At 46.1% G+C, this 19,686-nt stretch overlaps 2 protein-coding genes across 4 annotated transcripts in view; one reads left to right on the top strand and one right to left on the bottom strand.

The window, feature by feature from the left end:
* The window catches only part of TRIM23 (tripartite motif containing 23), a 43,926-nt gene extending 30,083 nt beyond the window's left edge, over window positions 1-13,843 (bottom strand). The window contains exons 1-3 of the mRNA XM_069749434.1: window positions 13,724-13,843; window positions 6,275-6,437; window positions 4,340-4,461 (exon numbers count right to left, since the gene is read on the bottom strand). Of these exons, the coding sequence (XP_069605535.1) occupies window positions 4,340-4,461; window positions 6,275-6,437; window positions 13,724-13,825 (387 nt within the window). The 5' untranslated portion in view covers window positions 13,826-13,843. The remainder of the gene's footprint in view (window positions 1-4,339; window positions 4,462-6,274; window positions 6,438-13,723) is intronic.
* A 291-nt stretch (window positions 13,844-14,134) lies between these two features.
* Window positions 14,135-19,686, top strand: part of LOC138663268 (trafficking protein particle complex subunit 13) — a 45,282-nt gene continuing 39,730 nt past the window's right edge. Inside the window, exon 1 of one of the 3 annotated variants that reach the window (XM_069749463.1) lies at window positions 14,135-14,428. In XM_069749463.1, coding sequence (XP_069605564.1) covers window positions 14,383-14,428 — 46 coding nt within the window. In that variant the 5' untranslated portion in view covers window positions 14,135-14,382. The remainder of the gene's footprint in view (window positions 14,429-19,686) is intronic. The other 2 variants (XM_069749455.1, XM_069749479.1) reach the window with 2 other exon arrangements.

Here is a 19,686-nt window from a genome sequence, read left to right on the forward strand (position 1 = left end):
TGTGAGGAGGTCTATTCTCTTCATGGAGGCGCTACCTCCTGAAACAGTCACGCCAGCTCCGCTGTATCTGGATTTGTCTTCCTGTAAGAAAATAATTCATGGTTGTACAGTTAATGTTCATTATTTTTTTTTTTTTTTTTTAATATATACAAAAAAAAAAAAGTAACTGATCTTCACATTGTATATTCCCTGGAAACACTTGATGCATCTTTTCTTACAAGTTTACCTACTGCAGCCCAGATGATCCACTAGAGTGACCAGTGCAGGGTGTACGGATCTGTGCTGGTCCCCGGATATGCCTGACCACAGCAGGACCTGCCATCAGCCAATCCGCAAGGGCGCCCATTTGTTGGACCCCACAATCGCTTAGCAATGACTCATTCTATGGGGAGGCCAGCAATATCAAAGTTGTAGACAATCCCTTAAAAATCGCAGCAATTTAGAACTAAAACAATATAGTAATTATTGAAATGATAGAAGAGTACTTACTATTGCTAGCCTGCAAATCCTCTCCAGTCATGCTGGCCATGTGGCTTGCTGCTGCCGGCATTGCCGAGCAGTTTGTTATTCGGGAAGAGTTGGCTGCATTCTTGCCAATATCTAGGACACTCGATATGTGCGAGTCTTCAGTGATGAGACACTGGCTGGTTCAGGTTCCCTCTTTAGCAAATTCATAAGACTTACTAGTGATGGATAAAAGGTTGCCAACTCTGGAACAGAAGCGCTTCTATATTCTTTTGTAAAGTCGGAGTAAATTAAAATAGAGAAGGCGGTTGGATGAGAGCATGTCCCATGGTAAGGGGATTACTTCTGAAGTTCACCATTATCCCCCAAAAAAAAAAAAAAAAAAACCGGCACACAGCCATTCTTTCACAGAATGACAAGATGGGAAGTCGATTTGAACTACTGTTACACAGTGAAGGTTTGTTTGGCATTAAACCCACACTTTTTACAAAAGGAAAGATTTTATGTAAGTCAGCCCTGGATGCAGTAGAGGGCGACATACAATGATCTATTGTGTCAGTCACAGACTTCAATCCAGTGATACCCAGAGATCTCACAGAGTGCTGGAATCACAATGGGTGGCAGTAAATGTGCCTTAATTTGCCATTTTATACCATCCCATGCCTTAGCGTAAAGATAAGCCACACTAGAATTCACGGCTTTGGATGTCTAGGCATGTCAAAGGTTGGGTCCCTGCCTTTTCATGTGGGCTTCAGCGCTGAGCCCTCATCTTTCCCCGCACATGACAGCCGATCTGATCAGTCATATGCATTTAATAGCTACAGGTGGATCTGAAATCCACCTACAGCTGTTACATGCCATTGTTGCTGAAAAAAAAAAAAGAATAAAAAAAATTGGGGGTGCAAAAATGCAAGCCCTCCCATCACGAAAACCGGCGACACTGAAAACTCCCCCTGCAACGACAGCATTTAATCTTTATCCCGGTATCCATTTTCAGTTGGTCACGAACCATAGACTGTTGTCATACGAGTCTTAAACATTGATTTTTCCAGTGGCTGCTGTTTGAATCTAACAGTTCCTATAGCATATTGTCTGCCATCTTTGCAAGACAAGGATGCAGGGTCATTGAACAATCGATGTTTGACAATATGTGGCTCAATCATTGTGCCAGACCCTGTGGCTTGTCGACTTGCAAAACATGAGGATAAACTATGCAAAGTGCTTAAATCAAACAATGAGAGAAATTCATAACACCGCTCCCCTGACCTGTGGGTGATGACCTGAAACAGATGTGGATCTAAAAAAAGATTTCTATTGTTCTGTAAGAATTAGAGAGACCTTACAAAACCTCAGCCAGGAACATTCTACAGGATGTCAGCTTAGGAGAACACCATTGTCTATTGACCATCGCTGAACACAGATGTATTGAAGAATCCAGGTTGGCACAATCAGGTCACATACATCATTGGTCTAGGTCAGCTTCTGAAGCTTGTTACCTCTGTGGGCACCTACTCAAAGCGGGGTGCCACTGGTGGGGGGTAGTCTGTCTTGGAAGCCCTGAGTCACAGCTGTCTTAATTTCAGTGAGCCTCTGGAAGGGGAAGACTCAAATTTTGCACCATCTTGGGTATTGTTCTGGGACTGTACTAGATCTTCTTGTCCATTGGTGTTCAATAGAAGTATTGCCACACTTGTTTTACCCTCAACTTTTGTTGTCTGTGTAGTATGCCCACCGTAGAACTAGAGTGGGCGTTCAGTGGAATGAGCCCTGGTACATGCAGACTGTGCTGGCCTGACTCCAACCCAACCCAGTGTCTCCGCAGGTAAAAGAGAAAAAAAAAAAAAAAAAAAGTTATGGCTCTGGGAAGACGTGCAATGAAAAATTGCAAGGTCATGAAGGGGTTAATGCATGCAAGGTGCTTTTCTTTTCAGTTACGTGAAAAGTGCCATGTGATTTATTGAGCACAGATGCAGTCTTGGCATTGGTTCCATTATCCTAGTATACTGGATGCACAATGGAAAGTTCTGCACAGACAATAGAGCAATTGAAACCGTGCAAACGATAGGACAGAAAACAGATGTGGCCCATCACACGCCCTTACAAAAAAAATAAATATCATGATAACTTGCAGTTTTCATAAGTGTACCGTGATGCAGACCTCTAGTATTGGCTACCTACTTCTTGGCCATGGTCTACAGAACTTGTGGTACAAATTCTTGTAGAAAAAAAAAAAGAAGAGTTAGTGTCTGATCTGTTTTGATTTTAGGACAGAACCTTTGTTTGGTCTTCATATCACATCATAACTTTGTATATTCAGTCTAGAGAGCCATTGGCCTTTTCCTTAAAATGTTATTCTTTGTAACAGGTCATGTGCACAGGACATTTTTCCAAGAGGAAGACTTAGGGAAACGCTGCCTTCCCAAGAAACATTTGTGATGTTTCAGTGGAAGAAATATATATTTTTTTAACTGCATTTAAAGGGAAAAAAAAAAAAAGTCAAGTCAACCGTGACTCACATGTGCTTCTCTCTGATCTGCGGCTTCTCACATTCCTGCCATAGACCAGTGGTGGACAGACAGAAGGCCCATGTGCAAGAACAGTGTGTGAGCTCTTAGCAGCCCGATAGTTGTCTATGAGAGAAGCCACTCTGGGGCCCCTGCGACACTGCAGTAAAGACCCCTTTAGCAGTCATCTCCTGGGTGGTCCAGAACCACAGGTAAATGCTAAAGGTCTACTCAACCAAATCACTTTTCTACTATATTCCAATTAAATTCCCCACCGTTCCCCCCACTTTAACCACACTGACGCTTGGTCTGAGAATCCCTAGTGCATGCTGGGACACAGCAAATGGATGTCATCAGGGGGCAGAGGAGGTCACCTTTGGGGGGCTGGTCTCCGTTCTCCCATATTCGGTGGGCCCTTCCCATCCCAAGACCCAGAACTTATCATTGATGCAGTAGTATTTTTGCCAAGAGTTGTATTTTATAGCGGAATGGGATTTTTCTTTGGTGGGGGTGGGGTGGACACATTGGAACTTAAATGTATCGATTCTTTACTTGAAAGAAAACAGATGGCAGTTCTGTTTAAATTTGTGCAACATGGCGAGAGGTGGAAAATTTACAATGCAAAGTGATAACTAACTTTACTCTGTAGGACAGCGGGTGTGACCGTACCGAAAGCTTACATTACACCACCTTTTGTTCTTCCAGCTACAGGGATGTATGTGGCCTCGTTTGTGCAACAAGCAGATTTTTTTTAACCAACCACAATTGTGGAGTAGTATTGTAGGAGAGATTTACACTGCAGGACAAATCTAGCATGCATAATTGATCAAATTGGACAGATACCAATTTTTTTGCAGCGATTTGTTTCCCCACCCATCAACTCCCTAGGTTTCCCCCCCTTTTGTAGAACACCACACTCCCTGCCGCTGCCATTCAGGTGGATTGTGTAACACTGTCCACATGGATCATATACCAGGACAACCAGCGCTGGCATTCTTTGCCCATTGACAGATTGCACAGATCAGGAGGAAGGAGAGAAGCCAGCGCTGATTGCTCTGGCACATGATCACTGGGAGAACCACCTGTTTGAGTGGCACCACTAGGCAGTGTTCATTTACAAAAAGGAAACAGGCAGCCGTCTGAGTAGTGGATGACCCCTTTAACACCCAGTGATTGTACAGCAGGATAGAAGTGATCTCCCGTCATTCACAGCAGTATGCGCCAAGCAAGAGTGATGGGATGAGAACCCGGTCCAGCCTAGCCTTGTGCTCCTGCCATCACTGGCCTTACAGTCTGGACATTAGATGACATTTTGTGGAAAAGTGTTAAAAAAAATAAATAATTTAGTGACAGCAGTAGGTGAGGCATACCTCTCCATACCCTCCCACCGCCTCTTCGGAGGCTCCACTCTGGCCACTTGCACCATTTTGGAGTCGTTCCAGAAGTTCCAAGAGAGCAAAGTTCTTCTTTAGTCCCCAAACTCCAGAGTCTCCTGTTCATAAAGTATAAAGAAAAGTTAGAATCTCAACTAGAAACCTGAAGTTCAGAGAATTTCTTGTCAATGAGCACTAGACAACATATTCTTATAATGAAAATGGCTTAAAAAAAAAAAAAAAAAAAAAAAAGGCCATTCTAGTCTCCAAGATCCTATGCCAACATGTGGTGAGTGTAAGATTAGCAAATGCCTTAAATTACAAATGTAGTATAGTTCTTCTGGTTCACCATGTTCATTTCCTCTTGTGCAGGCCTTTCCACAATCCATGGTTACAACCACTAGCAACTAGTGAAGTGTCACTATATCAGTGGTTGTCACCATGGATGCCCAAGGTCCTGCAACACCTGCACAGGAGGAAAGCGACATTGCAAATCAGAAGAACTACGGATACATTTCTAATTGGAGGCATTTGCTAACATTACAACACTTGCCACATGTTGGGATAGAGATTCTTGCCCCTTCAAAAATGCTGTATCTTTTCTAGCATGGCTAACTGCCCTGGATACCATTTTAGGGTAAATATGAAGTTTTGATTGGATCTTATTGTATTTTCTGCAAGTTTGCAGTGACTGAAAAACTAAGTCTAGAGCAGATTAGAATACGCACTTCATTGCATAGCTTACTGATTAAGGTAATTTTGCTACACTGGAGTGAATGCAATAATGAAAATTTCACATTTGTTATGGGTGGTGGGGGGATTTGAAGTTTGCTTTCAACAACCAACACCCTGATACCATCTGCTATTCGGATTGTGGTCAGGGGGCACGGCTGTAGTCATGCCGGCTGTGTTCTGCCTGCCCCCCCTTAGGATCCATGCCCGCTAGTGTCACGGCTTCTTTATCAGTCATAGCCCCTCCACTTCTCACATCAGAGAAGCCCAAGATTCAGATTGAGATCAACTGCAGAACAAGGGTCAGGCAGGGAGCGGAGGCCGAGCACCGATCCATGGCAGGAAATCTTGCATTGATGTAAAGAAGTGGTCAGGTTGCCTTTTATTGAGCACAGCTGCACCTTTAAGATCCCAAGCTCCAATTTTGACAGGAATGTAAGCAATACATTATGGTCCTGATTCAGAGCAATTTCTCCAGAATTTTTGCATAAATGGCTTTAAAAGAGTCACAAAATGTGTGCAACTGAGAAGTTATAAAGATCCTGCGACTTGCCATATTCACCTATGTTTCTCTCCCACCAAAGTGGAAGGAGCAGGAACGGGGGACAGAGTCACAGAGTGGCGGGACTGGTCATTCTTTGCGGATGTGCATATTGGGGCCCCTTCTACACTTCTGATTGACAGCGATTGCTTACCGAAGTGACCACAATCTGAAGACTATGCAGTTTTTACAGACCCAAGATACTAGCCTGTTGGAATCGCCATTGGATTTTCTATACATCTGGATACCCAGTTTACCATTATTGCATCCAAAAATGGCAATCGTTCCTTGCCTCGGAGGTAGAGGGCAGGTCCGGTCCAGGTAGCGCATCCACAGTACAAGCTTCTACCACTATGGGCTCCCCCTGATCAGGCAGGAAGGCATTACTAACCAGACAGAACCAGAATGCAAACACTCCTTGTGGGCTCAGCACCGTCAGCCACTGGTATGTAGAATATACCTCACCGCCTATACCGTTCCCAAACACCCACACAAGACATTCATACTAGATCAGTTGTAGGAATTCTGACATGGATTTGCAGAGTTAGTACACCAGCCTTATCAGGTCCAAGAATTTAAATGTATTCTAAAGTCTGGTGATAGATCCACAATGAAGCAGCCATTCTGCAGGCGATTAGAACAGGATGCATTTTATTTACCTAGCTCAGTAACCTGCCGGTCAAACGGGCAGCGTATCGCTCTGCCGTGCAGAGGCAGACGTGTCAGGCAGTCATGGCAGACCGTGTGGCCACACAGAAGTAAACGCGGCACCTTGTCCCCTTGCAGAGTGAAGACATCTTCACAAACTCCACACTCCAGAACCTAAAGAAACCAAGAAACCAGACAAACTCAAATAGTGAAGAGATTGGAGGTGAAAGGGGGAGGGAAAAAAAAAAAAAAAAGAAGCCATTGGAATATTAACCCCTTTCTGCCATCAGACGTACTATTGCGTCCATGGGGGGTGGGCCCTACTTCCCAAGGACGCAATAGTACGTCATATGCGATCGGCAGCGCTCACGGGGGGAGCGGCGCCGATCGCGGCCGGGTGTCAGCTGCCTATCGCAGCTGACATCCGGCACTATGTGCCAGGAGCGGTCACGGACCGCCCCCGGCACATTAACCCCCGGCACACCGCGATCAAAGATGATCGCGATGTGCCGGCGGTGCAGGGAAGCACCGCGCAGGGAGGGGGGCTCCCTGCGGGCTTCCCTGAGACCCCCGCAGCAACGCGATGTAATCGCGTTGCTGCGAGGGTCTTGCCGCCCTCCCTCCCTGCTCCAGGTCCCGGATCCAAGATGGCCGCGGATCCGGGTCCTGCAGGGAGGGAGGTGGCTTCACAGAGCCTGCTCAGAGCAGGCACTGTGAAGCCTGCACTGCTGCATGTCAGATCAGTGATCTGACAGAGTGCTATGCAAACTGTCAGATCACTGATCTGTGATGTCCCCCCCTGGGACAAAGTAAAAAAAAATATTCCTAAATAATGAAAAAAAAAAAAAAAAATATATTCCCATAAATAGTAACATAGTAACATAGTAACATAGTTAGTAAGGCCGAAAAAAGACATTTGTTCAGCCTATATTCCATCATAATAAATACCCAGATCTACGTCCTTCTACAGAACCTAATAATTGTATGATACAATATTGTTCTGCTCCAGGAAGACATCCAGGCCTCTCTTGAACCCCTCGACTGAGTTCGCCATCACCACCTCCTCAGGCAAGCAATTCCAGATTCTCACTGCCCTAACAGTAAAGAATCCTCTTCTATGTTGGTGGAAAAACCTTCTCTCCTCCAGACGCAAAGAATGCCCCCTTGTGCCCGTCACCTTCCTTGGTATAAACAGATCCTCAGCGAGATATTTGTATTGTCCCCTTATATACTTATACATGGTTATTAGATCGCCCCTCAGTCGTCTTTTTTCTAGACTAAATAATCCTAATTTCGCTAATCTATCTGGGTATTGTAGTTCTCCCATCCCCTTTATTAATTTTGTTGCCCTCCTTTGTACTCTCTCTAGTTCCATTATATCCTTCCTGAGCACCGGTGCCCAAAACTGGACACAGTACTCCATGTGCGGTCTAACTAGGGATTTGTACAGAGGCAGTATAATGCATACTTAAATACATTTAAATACATTTAAAATTAAATACATATAAATACATTTCTTCATCTAAATAATAAAAAAAATAAAATAATAAAAGTACACATATTTAGTATCGCCACGTCCGTATCGACTCGCCCTATAAAACTGGCACACTAGTTAACCCCTTCAGTAAACACCGTAAGAAAAAAAAAAAAAAAACGAGGCAAAAAACGACGCTTTATTATCATACCGCCGAACAAAAAGTGGAATAACACGTGATCAAAAAGACAGATAAATAACCATGGTACCGCTGAAAGCGTCATCTTGTCCCGCAAAAAACGAGCCGCCATACAGCATCATCAGCAAAAAAATGAAAAAGTTATAGTCCTGAGAATAAAGCGATGCCAAAATAGTTATTTTTTCTATAAAATAGTTTTTATCGTATAAAAGCGCCAAAACATAAAAAAATGATATAAATGAGGTATCGCTGTAATCGTACTGACCCGAAGAATAAAACTGCTTTATCAATTTTACCAAACGCGGAACGGTATAAACGCCTCCCCCAAAAGAAATTCATGAATAGCTGGTTTTTGGTCATTCTGTCTCACAAAAATCGGAATAAAAAGCGATCAAAAAAATGTCACGTGCCCGAAAATGTTACCAATAAAAACGTCAACTCGTCGCGCAAAAAACAAGACCTCACATGACTGTGTGGACCAAAATATGGAAAAATTATAGCTCTCAAAATGTGGTAACGCAAAAAATATTTTTTGCAATAAAAAGCGTCTTTCAGTGTGTGACGGCTGCCAATCATAAAAATCCGCTAAAAAACCCGCTATAAAAGTAAATCAAACCCCCCTTCATCACCCCCTTAGTTAGGGAAAAATAAAAAAATGTATTTATTTCCATTTTCCGGTTAGGGCTAGGGTTAGGGCTAGGGTTAGGGCTAGGGTTAGGGCTAGGGTTAGGGCTAGGGTTAGGGCTAGGGTTAGGGCTAGGGTTAGGGCTAGGGTTAGGGCTAGGGTTAGGGCTAGGGTTAGGGCTAGGGTTAGGGCTAGGGTTAGGGCTAGGGTTAGGGCTAGGGTTAGGGCTAGGGTTAGGGCTAGGGTTAGGGCTAGGGTTTAGATTACATTTACAGTTGGGAATAGGGTTGGGATTAGGGTTAGGGGTGTGTCAGGGTTAGAGGTGTGGTTAGGGTTACCGTTGGAATTAGGGTTAGGGGAGTGTTTGGATTAGGGTTTCAGTTATAATTGGGGGGTTTCCACTGTTTAGGCACATCAGGGACTCTCCAAAAGCGACATGGCGTCCGATCTCAATTCCAGCCAATTCTGCGTTGAAAAAGTAAAACAGTGCTTCTTTCCTTCCGAGCTCACCCGTGTGCCCAAACAGGGGTTTACCCCAACATATGGGGTATCAGCGTACTCAGGACAAATAGGACAACAACTGTTGGGGTCCAATTTCTCCTGTTACCCTTGGGAAAATACAAAACTGGGGGCTAAAAAATAATTTTTGTGGGAAAAAAAAGATTTTTTATTTTCACGGCTCTGCGTTATAAACTGTAGTGAAACACTTGGGGTTCAAAGTTCTCACAACACATCTAGATAAGTTCCCGGGGGGGTCTAGTTTCCAATATGGGGTCACTTGTGGGGGGTTTCTACAGTTTAGGTACATTAGGGGCTCTGCAAACGCAATGTGACGCCTGCAGACCATTCCATCTAAGTCTGCATTCAAATGGCACTCCTTCCCTTCCGAGCCCTCCCATGCGCCCAAACAGTGGTTTCCCCCCACATATGGGGTATCAGCGCACTCAGGACAAATTGGACAACACATTTTTGGGTCCAATTTCTCCTGTTACCCTCGGGAAAATACAAAACTGGGGGCTAAAAAATAATTTGTGGGAAAAAATTTTTGTTTTATTTTTTACGGCTCTCCATTATAAACCTCTGTGAAGCCCTTGGTGGGTCAAAGCGCTCACCACACATCTAGATAAGTTCCTTAGGGGGTCTACTTTCCAAAATGGTGTCACTTGTGAGTGGTTTCTACTATTTAAGTACATTAGGGGCTCTGCAAACGCAACATGGCGTCTCATCTCAATTCCTGTCAATTTTGCATTGAAAAGTCAAACGGCGCTCCTTCCTTTCCGAGCTCTCCCATCCGCCCAAACAGTGGTTTACCCCCACATATGGGGTATCAGCGCACTCAGGACAAATTGTACAACAACTATTGGGGTCCAATTTCTTCTCTTACCCTTGGAAAAATAAAAAATTGGGGGCGAAAAGACAATTTTTGTGAAAAAATATGATTTTTTATTTTTACGGTTCTACATTATAAACTTCTGTGAAGCACTTGGTGGGTGAAAGAGCTCACCACACCTCTAGATAAGTTCCTTAGGGTCACTTGTGGGGGGTTTCAATGTTTAGGCACATCAGGGGCTCTCCAAACGAAACATGGCGTCCCATCTCAATTCCAGTCAATTTTGCATTGAAAAGTCAAATGGCGCTCCTTCACTTCCGAGCTGTGCCATGCGCCCAAACAGTGGTTTACCCCCACATGTGGGGTATTGGCGTACTCAGGACAAATTGTACAACAATGATTGCAGTCCATTTTCTCCTGTTACCCTTGGTAAAATAAAACAAATTGGAGCTGAATTAAATTTTTTGTGAAAAAAAGTTAAATGTTCATTTTTATTTAAACATTCAAAAAATTCCTGTGAAGCACCAGAAGGGTTAATAAACTTCTTGAATGTGGTTTTAAGCACCTTGAGGGGTGTAGTTTTTAGAATGGTGTCACACTTGGATATTTTCTATCATATAGACCCCTCAAAATGACTTAAAAAAAAAATGGTGTTGTAGAAATGAGAAATTGCTGGTCAACTTTTCACCCTTATAACTCCCTAACAAAAAAAAATTTTGGTTCCAAAATTGTGCTGATGTAAAGTAGACATGTGGGAAATGTTACTTATTAAGTATTTTGTGTGACATATCTCTGTGATTTAATTGCATAAAAATTCAAAGTTGGAAAATTGCGAAATTTTCGCCAAATTTCCGTTTTTTTCACAAATAAACGCAGGTACTATCAAAGAATTTTTACCATTGTCATGAAGTACAATATGTCACGAGAAAACAATGTCAGATTCACTGGGATCCGTTGAAGCGTTCCAGAGTTATAACCTCATAAAGGGACAGTGGTCAGAATTGTAAAAATTGGCCCGGTCATTAACGTGCAAACCACCCTTGGGGGTAAAGGGGTTAATCACAGCAGGAAATAATCCAAGGCTGCAATTTATCCACATTACTATATGGGAGTCAAATGTGTCAATATCAAGCTGAACGGCAGCATACAAGAGGGGAGCTATATACCGTAGATATTTTGCGTCTTAAAAGTTCTTAACACCCCTCAAGAATACAAAGTTTAGTTTTCTGCTCATTACCCAAGAAACCAGCCACTATTGCCGTCCATCAGAGGTGGCCAAAAATGTGCCTACGATCACTTCCCAATAAATGCTGCCCTGAAGCTGGGGAGATTGCCGAGTCTAGCCATCTTCTGTCGCCCCGAGCTGCCTGCACAGGACCGGAGAATGCACTGATCAGCACAATGCAGACACCAGCAGAAAGTCAGGAGACCTCAGAGGAGTCAACCTCTTTAGAAGAACCCAATTTTGTTAACTCATTTTATTCCCACTTCTGAGTATTTTGGGTTATCCCCCCACCCCACATGTCCAGGGCATTTGTCAGTACGATCAGCCCTCCTACGCTCTATATTAGCATGTAGGTCATAGGAAGGTGAGTAAAATGATACCGTGATATCCACTGTCGGATGTTTAATTCCAGAGAAGTCCATGTTTTTCTTATATGTAAATGAGCTGTTCCAGACTATGGGCCGGACACTGATCTCCTTGAGAATCTGCCTCCAGAGATTATTTTAAATGAAAGGAGGCATTACCAGTGTGAGACCTGTAACTAAGGCTATGTTCCCACATTGCGGATTCGTGTGTGAATTTCTGTACCGTTTTTGAAAAATCTGCAGCTAAAACATGCACTGCGTTTTACTCAGATTTCACACCTGCGGATTCCTATTGAGGAACAGGTGTATAACGCTGCAGAATCTGCACAAAGAATTGACATGCTGCAGAAGATACCGCATGGAAACGCTGCGTTGTATTTTCCGCACCATGGATTTGGTTTCCATAGATTTACATGGTACTGTAAACCTGATGGAAAATTGCTGCAAATCCGCAGCGGCCAATCCACTGGCAAATCCGCAACGTGTGCACATAGCCTTACAGAACTGAGCTTTTGTCTTCTTACAAACACATTTGCTGCAGCTTTCACAGCTCTGCTGTATTACAGCCCTGTCTGCCTGTGAGATGGAAGCTGCAGATGTCAGGTATAATCACACACAGCTCTGCAGTGAGATCAGACAGCGGCCATTACATATCACTAGTAATGCCACCTTTATATAAAAAGCTCTGGAGGCAGATTCTCTGGGCGAACTGTGCCCAGATATAGATCTTAACCCCTTCACACAACCCCTCATGTGCCCCACTCCCTGCCTCAGAAACGGGCTCGCACATCAAGCCTGCATCTCTCCCAGCAGGTGATGGCTGGTTTAATCATCCATCATGTGCTTTTAACAAGAGCAGGTGGAGCAGAGCCCGCTGTTATTGACACCTGCATTGGCAAGAGGAGAGTCATTCCATGCAATCACCACACATGATGCGATCACAAGGTGCTGATGGGTTGCAGACAACCAAGGGTCTGCTGAAGACTCCCATGCCTGTCACTAAGATACTCCTGGAAAAGAGTGTTTCTCTCATTTGCGATTGTCACTATACACAGCAGTGCTGATGCTCCATGTACAGCACAGACAGTCACCTAAGGGGCTACTAAATACAGAAGAAGGAAAACCACTACACATGTTCGGTGTCGGCACAATCGTACCGATTTGGGAGAATCACCAGGTCAGTTATTCTGTACACTGAACCTGGCAAATAAAAAAAAAAAAAAAAAAAACACCCACAACAATTATGAAACACGCACACGGAAGCTGGCCGCAGCATGGTGTTAACAGCACATTTACATAGTAAGAAACATGGATTTCTCTGTAACAAGACGTCACAGATATTAAAGTATTATATTCATCTTCCTATAACCTACATACCCATATAGATGGCTGGGGGGGGGGGGGGGGAAGGGGGTTGATTCTACTGGCAGATCCACCTGATTTTCATAGAGGTGCAGGTCTCTAGGCTGCTGCGCCCTATTAGCGACAAGCAAAAAAAAGTAACACAAGAGGCCCCATATGTTTGAAAGAAAAATACTCAGTGGAGCAGCAAGTTTAAGTTAAGAGCCAATGCTGGCTATATTTGAGCTGGTGAAATGTACACGGCACAAGCAGAGGCCGGGCACAAGCCAGAGGCCGGGCACAAGCCAGAGGCCGGGCACAAGCCAGAGGCCGGGCACAAGCCAGAGGCCGGGCACAAGCCAGAGGCCGGGCACAAGCCAGAGGCCGGGCACAAGCAGAGGCCGGGCACAAGCAGAGGCCGGGCACAAGCCAGAGGCCGGGCACAAGCAGAGGCCGGGCACAAGCCAGAGGCCGGGCACAAGCAGAGGCCGGGCACAAGCCAGAGGCCGGGCACAAGCAGAGGCCGGGCACAAGCCAGAGGCCGGGCACAAGCAGAGGCCGGGCACAAGCCAGAGGCCGGGCACAAGCAGAGGCCGGGCACAAGCCAGAGGCCGGGCACAAGCCAGAGGCCGGGCACAAGCCAGAGGCCGGGCACAAGCCGAGGTAACTGCAGCAGCACCCGGAGCAACCTAATGGGATGGAGGAGACAGCAGTGATAAGAAATGAAGAGTCACATCGCACCCGGGGGGTTTGTCGCACAGTGAGGAGACTCTGCAGCCCGGACCGCAGCCTACCGGGGTCAGCTCCGTACACAGGCGCAGTGTGGCCGCTGCAGGGCAGACGCCATCCCCCCAGCAGGAGGCCGTCGCACCGCACACCCGTCCCTCTGGCACCCGCTCACCTTCACTGCTCCTCCGTGACCCGCCCGGCTCTGCCTGCTGCTACCTTCCATTCTGCCTGCTGAGCCGTGTCTGTTTGCTGCTGCGGCTGCAGCCACGGCCATAGTGGCAGCTGGCAGTTCCAAAGCACCGGCGGGGGGGGGGAAGGGGAACGGAGAACACCAAGAGATACATATGTCACTTTTACAGCTAACTATGAAAATAAATCACCTCCCTGTAAAATAGTTTAATCTAAGTAGTAATGTAATTTTATTTTCCAAAAGGTATAAGCGAAATTACAATGAATTACCCCCCCCCCCCCCATGTAGTGATGGTTCGATCCAAATTCTGCCAGTAATTGCACAACTATATAAAATAGACGGCACCGAGTGGCGGCCATCTTTAGTGTGGGCAATAAGCAACGTCAGTTATATAGGGGATGCAATGCTGCCTTTGCACTTACATGTCGCCGGTGTGTCATGTGATGGATGTTACATTATTATACGCGATTTGACGGCTGTTTAATATTTTATTATAAGGAAAAGGAAGGTCACGTGAACCGAGCGACGCACTGGTGACGTCACACGCCGGCGTCTCATCTTGCGGAGGAATTTTGTTCCCTGGGTGGACCCGTAGAAGCCGTCTAGGAGTGATAGCCGTGGTTATAGACGTTGTAGGCGCCATGGACGTCAACCAGCCTAAACAGGAGCACTTATTAGCCCTTAAAGGTACAGAGGCCGGTGGGGGAGGTCTGAGCACTTGGGTGGGCGCAGGCTGAGCCGGGGTCGGTCTGGAGTGCACTTCCTGTAGTTGTTATGACTCTTGAATATTGGGCATGAATGTTAGGAGATGAGAGCAGCTGGAGCCTCTTCTGTCAGGCACTGCGGTGGTTGCTGTGGAGATGCCAGACACATTTTTTGGCTACTTCTTCATAAATGACAACTCCCATCCTCCTTCCCCAGTCAGCAGGAGGCTGGGAGTTGTCCAGGACTGTAATAATATTGAAAGGGGTTTTCCAGGACTAGAAGAACATGGCTGCTTTCTGTCAGCCTGACCGTGCTGGGTGTGGAGTGCTGCAGCTCTGCTCCATTCACTTCAATAGAGATTAATCGCAATACCAGACAAGCCCCACAGCAGGGGTGGCGCTGTGTCTGAAGGAAATCGGCCGTGGTTTTCAAATCCTGGGCAACCCTTTAAGCATCTTGTATGTGTCCGGGTGCGTTCACATTGCGTCTATTACGCGCTCGGTGGCCCCATCAGAGCCTGCATCCGAACCTCCTCGCAAAACGTGAGTCAGACGTACGCACCGACGGGGCCATAGACTATAATGGTGCGACAGGGTGAGTGTGTGCTGTGCTTCATTTTCAGGCACATACGTCTACTGGGGGCAGACGCTCGGTACTTTCACATTGTGCTCAGGCAGCCATTCTATGGTCCCATCAGAGCCTGCATCCTAACCTCGCAAAACGTGAGTCAAGACATACGCACCGACGGGGCCATGGACTATAATGGTGCAACAGAGTGAGTGTGTGCTGTGCATCATTTTCAGGCACATGCGCCTACTGGGGGCAGACGCTCGGTGCTTTCACGTTGTGCTCAGGCAGCCATTCTATGGTCCCATCAGAGCCTGCATCCGAACCTCGCAAAACGTGAGTCAGACGCACGCACCGACGGGGCCATAGACTATAATGGTGCGACAGGGTGAGTGTGTGCTGTGCATCATTTTCAGGCACATGCGCCTACTGGGGGCAGACGCTCGGTGCTTTCACGTTGTGCTCAGGCAGCCATTCTATGGTCCCATCAGAGCCTGCATCCGAACCTCGCAAAACGTGAGTCAGACGCACGCACCGACGGGGCCATAGACTATAATGGTGCGACAGGGTGAGTGTGTGCTGTGCATCATTTTCAGGCACATGCGCCTACTGGGGGCAGACGCTCGGTGCTTTCACATTGTGCTCAGGCAGCCATTCTATGGTCCCATCAGAGCCTGCATCCGAACCTCGCAAAACGTGAGTCAGACGCACGCACCGACGGGGCCATAGACTATAATGGTGCGACAGGGTGAGTGTGTGCTGTGCATCATTTTCAGGCACATGCGCCTACTGGGGGCAGACGCTCGGTGCTTTCACATTGTGCTCAGACAACCATTCTATGGTCCATCAGAGCCTGCATCCGAACTTCCCGCAAAACAGAATTTGGACGTATGGGGCCGTAGACTATAATGATGTGGACAGAGCGAATGTGGGCTCTGGCGGGTATCATTTTTGGGCATATGCGCCTGCTGGAAGCAGACACCCAGGTGCAGCCTATTATGTCTCTACCTCCAGTAGGCGTACATGAGAGCGCATGTTCTCACTGGATCCATGTTTCCCAAACTCCAGTTCTCACGGCCCCCAACACGTCATGTTGTCAGGATTTCCTTAGTTTTGCACTGGTTATGAAATTACTATCAAGGTGGAAGGTCCTTAAAAACGACTTCACGGAATTGGGCTGAAAGCAAGGACCTCCAACTTGGTATTTTCCTAAATACTGCCTGTGCCACGCCAGAGAGGCAACAGGAGATTAGGGAGGTTAATAAGTGGCTCAAGAATTGGTGTAGGAAGGAGGGGTTTGGGTTCCTGCAGAACTGGGCCGACTTCTCAGTTGGCTACAGGCTCTACGCTAGGGACGGGCTGCACCTCAATGGGGAGGGTGCAGCTGTGCTGGGGGAGAAAATGGCTAGAAGGTTGGAGGAGTGTTTAAACTAGGAATTGGGGGGGAGTGTATTCATTTTATAGGAGGGGAAGATAGTGCAGATAGAGACCTGGGCACAAATAAGGAAGTTGGGGGTGGCGGTGGCATGGGGGGTGGGTTTAGAACAGTTAATAATTTAAGAAAGAATAGAGGTGCAGAGAAATACATAAAATGTATGTAATGCCAGAAGCCTCGCCAACAAAATGGATGAATTAGAACTAATGTTGTTGGAGCATAATTATGACATGGTGAGGATATCTGAAACGTGGCTGGATGAGAGCCATGACTGGGCTGTTAACTTGCAGGGTTATAGTCTGTTCAGAAATGACCGTACAGATAAGCGAGGGGGAGGGGTGTGTCTATATGTAAAATCGTCCTTAAAACCCATCCTGCTGATAATATAGGTGAAAATAAGCAATAAATTACTTGGCACTCAGGAGATCTTTTTGCAAGATAAGAAGTGAACAATTCGTTTATTTAGTGCATCCAGTTCAAAATTAAACGTTTTCGGTCTAATCACAAGACCTTCATCAGAAACAGTGTTTTGAGTACTGGAAGCCACGAGAAATGTGTGGGCCCACAGAGGTGCCAACATCAGACGGAGTCCGGGAGAAAAAAGCGCCTTGAAGAGTCTGGAGGTACGGGAACTGAGTGCTGCAGAGGGGCGAGACACTCGCAATGGCGGTAGTGCTGTATCCTCAAGGAGCACCGGCGCCGTGCTGAAGGAGTCGCGTGTGTGTTACACCGCGGTCAACGATGCCATTAACCCTGTGTGAGCGCTGACTGGAGGAGAGTATGGAGCGGGCACTGACTGCGGGGAGGAAGGAGCGGCCATGTTGCCGCCGGACTGTGCCCGTCGCTGATTGGTCGTGGTTGTTTTGCCACGACCAATCAGCGACTTGGATTTCCATGACACAGAGGCTGCGACCAATGAATATCCGTGACAGACAGACAGACAGAAAGACAGACAGAAAGATGTAAGTGACCCTTAGACAATTATATAGTAGATGAGGGGACAGTCCAAAGACCTTTCTGATGATCTTTTTAATCATAGACCTGAGACAGGGGCAAGGGGGCATCCTCTACATCTGGAGGAAAGAAGGTTTACTCATAAGACGCGGATTCTTTACTGTAAGAGCAGTGAGACTATGGAACTCTCTGCCGTATGATGTAATGAGTGATTCATTACTTATATTTAAGAGAGGACTTGATGCCTTTCTTGAAAAGTATAATGTTACAGGGTATATATATTAGATTCCTTGATTGGGCGTTGATCCAGGGAACTAGTCTGATTGCCGTATGTGAAGTCTGGATGGAATTTTTTCCCCAATGTGGAGCTTATTATTTGCCACATGGGTTTTTTTTTTGCCTTCCTCTGAATCAACATGTTAGGGCATGTTAGGTTAGGCTATGGGTTAGATGGATTTATAGTCTTCCTTCAACCTTAATAACTGTTACTATGTTACTAAGGTATCAGAAACTGCCGCAGGTTCTCCGACCTGCGCAATACTAAGGGAATCCTGAAAATGTTGGTGGGCCGTGAGGACTGGAGTTTGGGAAACACTGCATTAGACTAAGCCCACCCGAGCTTGCAGATATTGCTGATGCTGTGAGTTGTGAGAGCCTCATACAATTTATTGTAGGTGGAAATATCGATCTGGTAGGTCTGATTTCGGACCGCAAATCTTTTTCCTGAGATAAGCCACTGCTAGACTTGTCCGGCAACGACTCCCATAGAGCACACAGGAGTGCCCGGCCGAATGAACACTCCTGTGTATGGGAGAGCCCGACGACAGCCATCTAATGTGTATGGCGGGCGTTACGCTGCTCTCCCCATAGAGAACACCGGAACAGACACCCTAACGGTCCTGTGAGTTGAGAAACGGAGCTGTCGCCCAACAGGTATCGCAGCAATAAATTGTGCTAATCGCACTAGATCAGAACGTTACAGCATCTAAGTGCAAGTGTAGACGACTGTTTTCTCCACATTTGAGAAATGGTCGGAGTCTCCCAGATGTGGAGAATAAAAAATAAAATTAAGACTTATACAACCCCATAAAATAACATGGAGATAAGTGCTATTGGTCTAAACAACTGGAAGCACTTGCCCAAGTTATTAGGTCATTTGCCTGAGTCCAACTCTACCGAGAAGTCTCTAATCCTGTCATATCTTTATTCTAAGGGCTCCTTTTCACTTGCGATAAATACGTGCGAGTCTCGCATGTTAAATACAAGCTCTGGCGCCGGCACTTGGGAGCGGAGCGTGCGGCTCCATGTGTTGCTGTGCGGCCGCACGCTCCGCTCTGGAGTGCCGGTGCCAGAGCTTGGTTTTAACATGCGAGACTCGGCCGTATTTCTCGCAAGTGAAAGAGTCCTCAGTAGCAAAAAAGGAATGCATGTGATAAAACACTTTTGCATAATTTGCGGGACTTGTAATATTGTGGTTGTGTGACAGTTCCTTAGTTTGACGATATATTTGATGTAATTAGCTGAATCCCTAGTGTTTCTCACGGTGGTGCAGGATACACGCCGTCCTGTGTCTCGCATCCTATTGATCATGGTGTCGAATTGAAACTTCACATCTATTGGCATCGAATGTTTTTTGTTTGTTTTTTGCGAAGAATCCATCCGTGTCAGATATTTGGTTGCCAGTCACACACGGCTTTCCCTGCAATGGCTTCAGTATTACTTGCATATAACCCGGTGGTAGGTTTGGTTGGGATTTAAAAAAAAAAAAAATGAATTTGCAGTTCTGAAATAATTGCAAGAATGCAAGTTTAATGTGGTCACGTGCCTTATCTGAGGAGCGGCGTTACTCATCCGGAGACGCCCCGTATCCTTGGTCTTGGGCTTTATTCGCACATTAGTATTTGTGTGCCAAAACCAGGGGTGTCTTCAAAACACAGAACGGGGTCAGTCTTTCAAGAATAGTTTTTCTCTCGAACGTCCACTCCTGGTGTTTGGCATATAAACGTTGATGAAAAATCCTGACCAAATACTGATGTGTGAATTAGCCTTTAATTGGACTCTGTCAGTACAAAATGACTGTTCACACCCAGCACGCGCTTTGTGCACCATTGGCAGGGCCAAGCCGTTCACTGCAGCCTTCCCACCTACTTGTTTTCCATCGATCTCTGCCCTTCCTGTAAAGCCGAGCTGTCAGTCATGGAGAAGGAGGCCAGAGATAACTTGTAGGAAGGGGCAATGGACTATTTTGGCCAAGGGTGCACCAAAACGCTCTTTGAAAAGGTGA

The sequence above is a fragment of the Ranitomeya imitator genome, chromosome 1 (genome assembly GCF_032444005.1).
Source record: "Ranitomeya imitator isolate aRanImi1 chromosome 1, aRanImi1.pri, whole genome shotgun sequence".
NCBI lineage: Eukaryota > Metazoa > Chordata > Amphibia > Anura > Dendrobatidae > Ranitomeya > Ranitomeya imitator.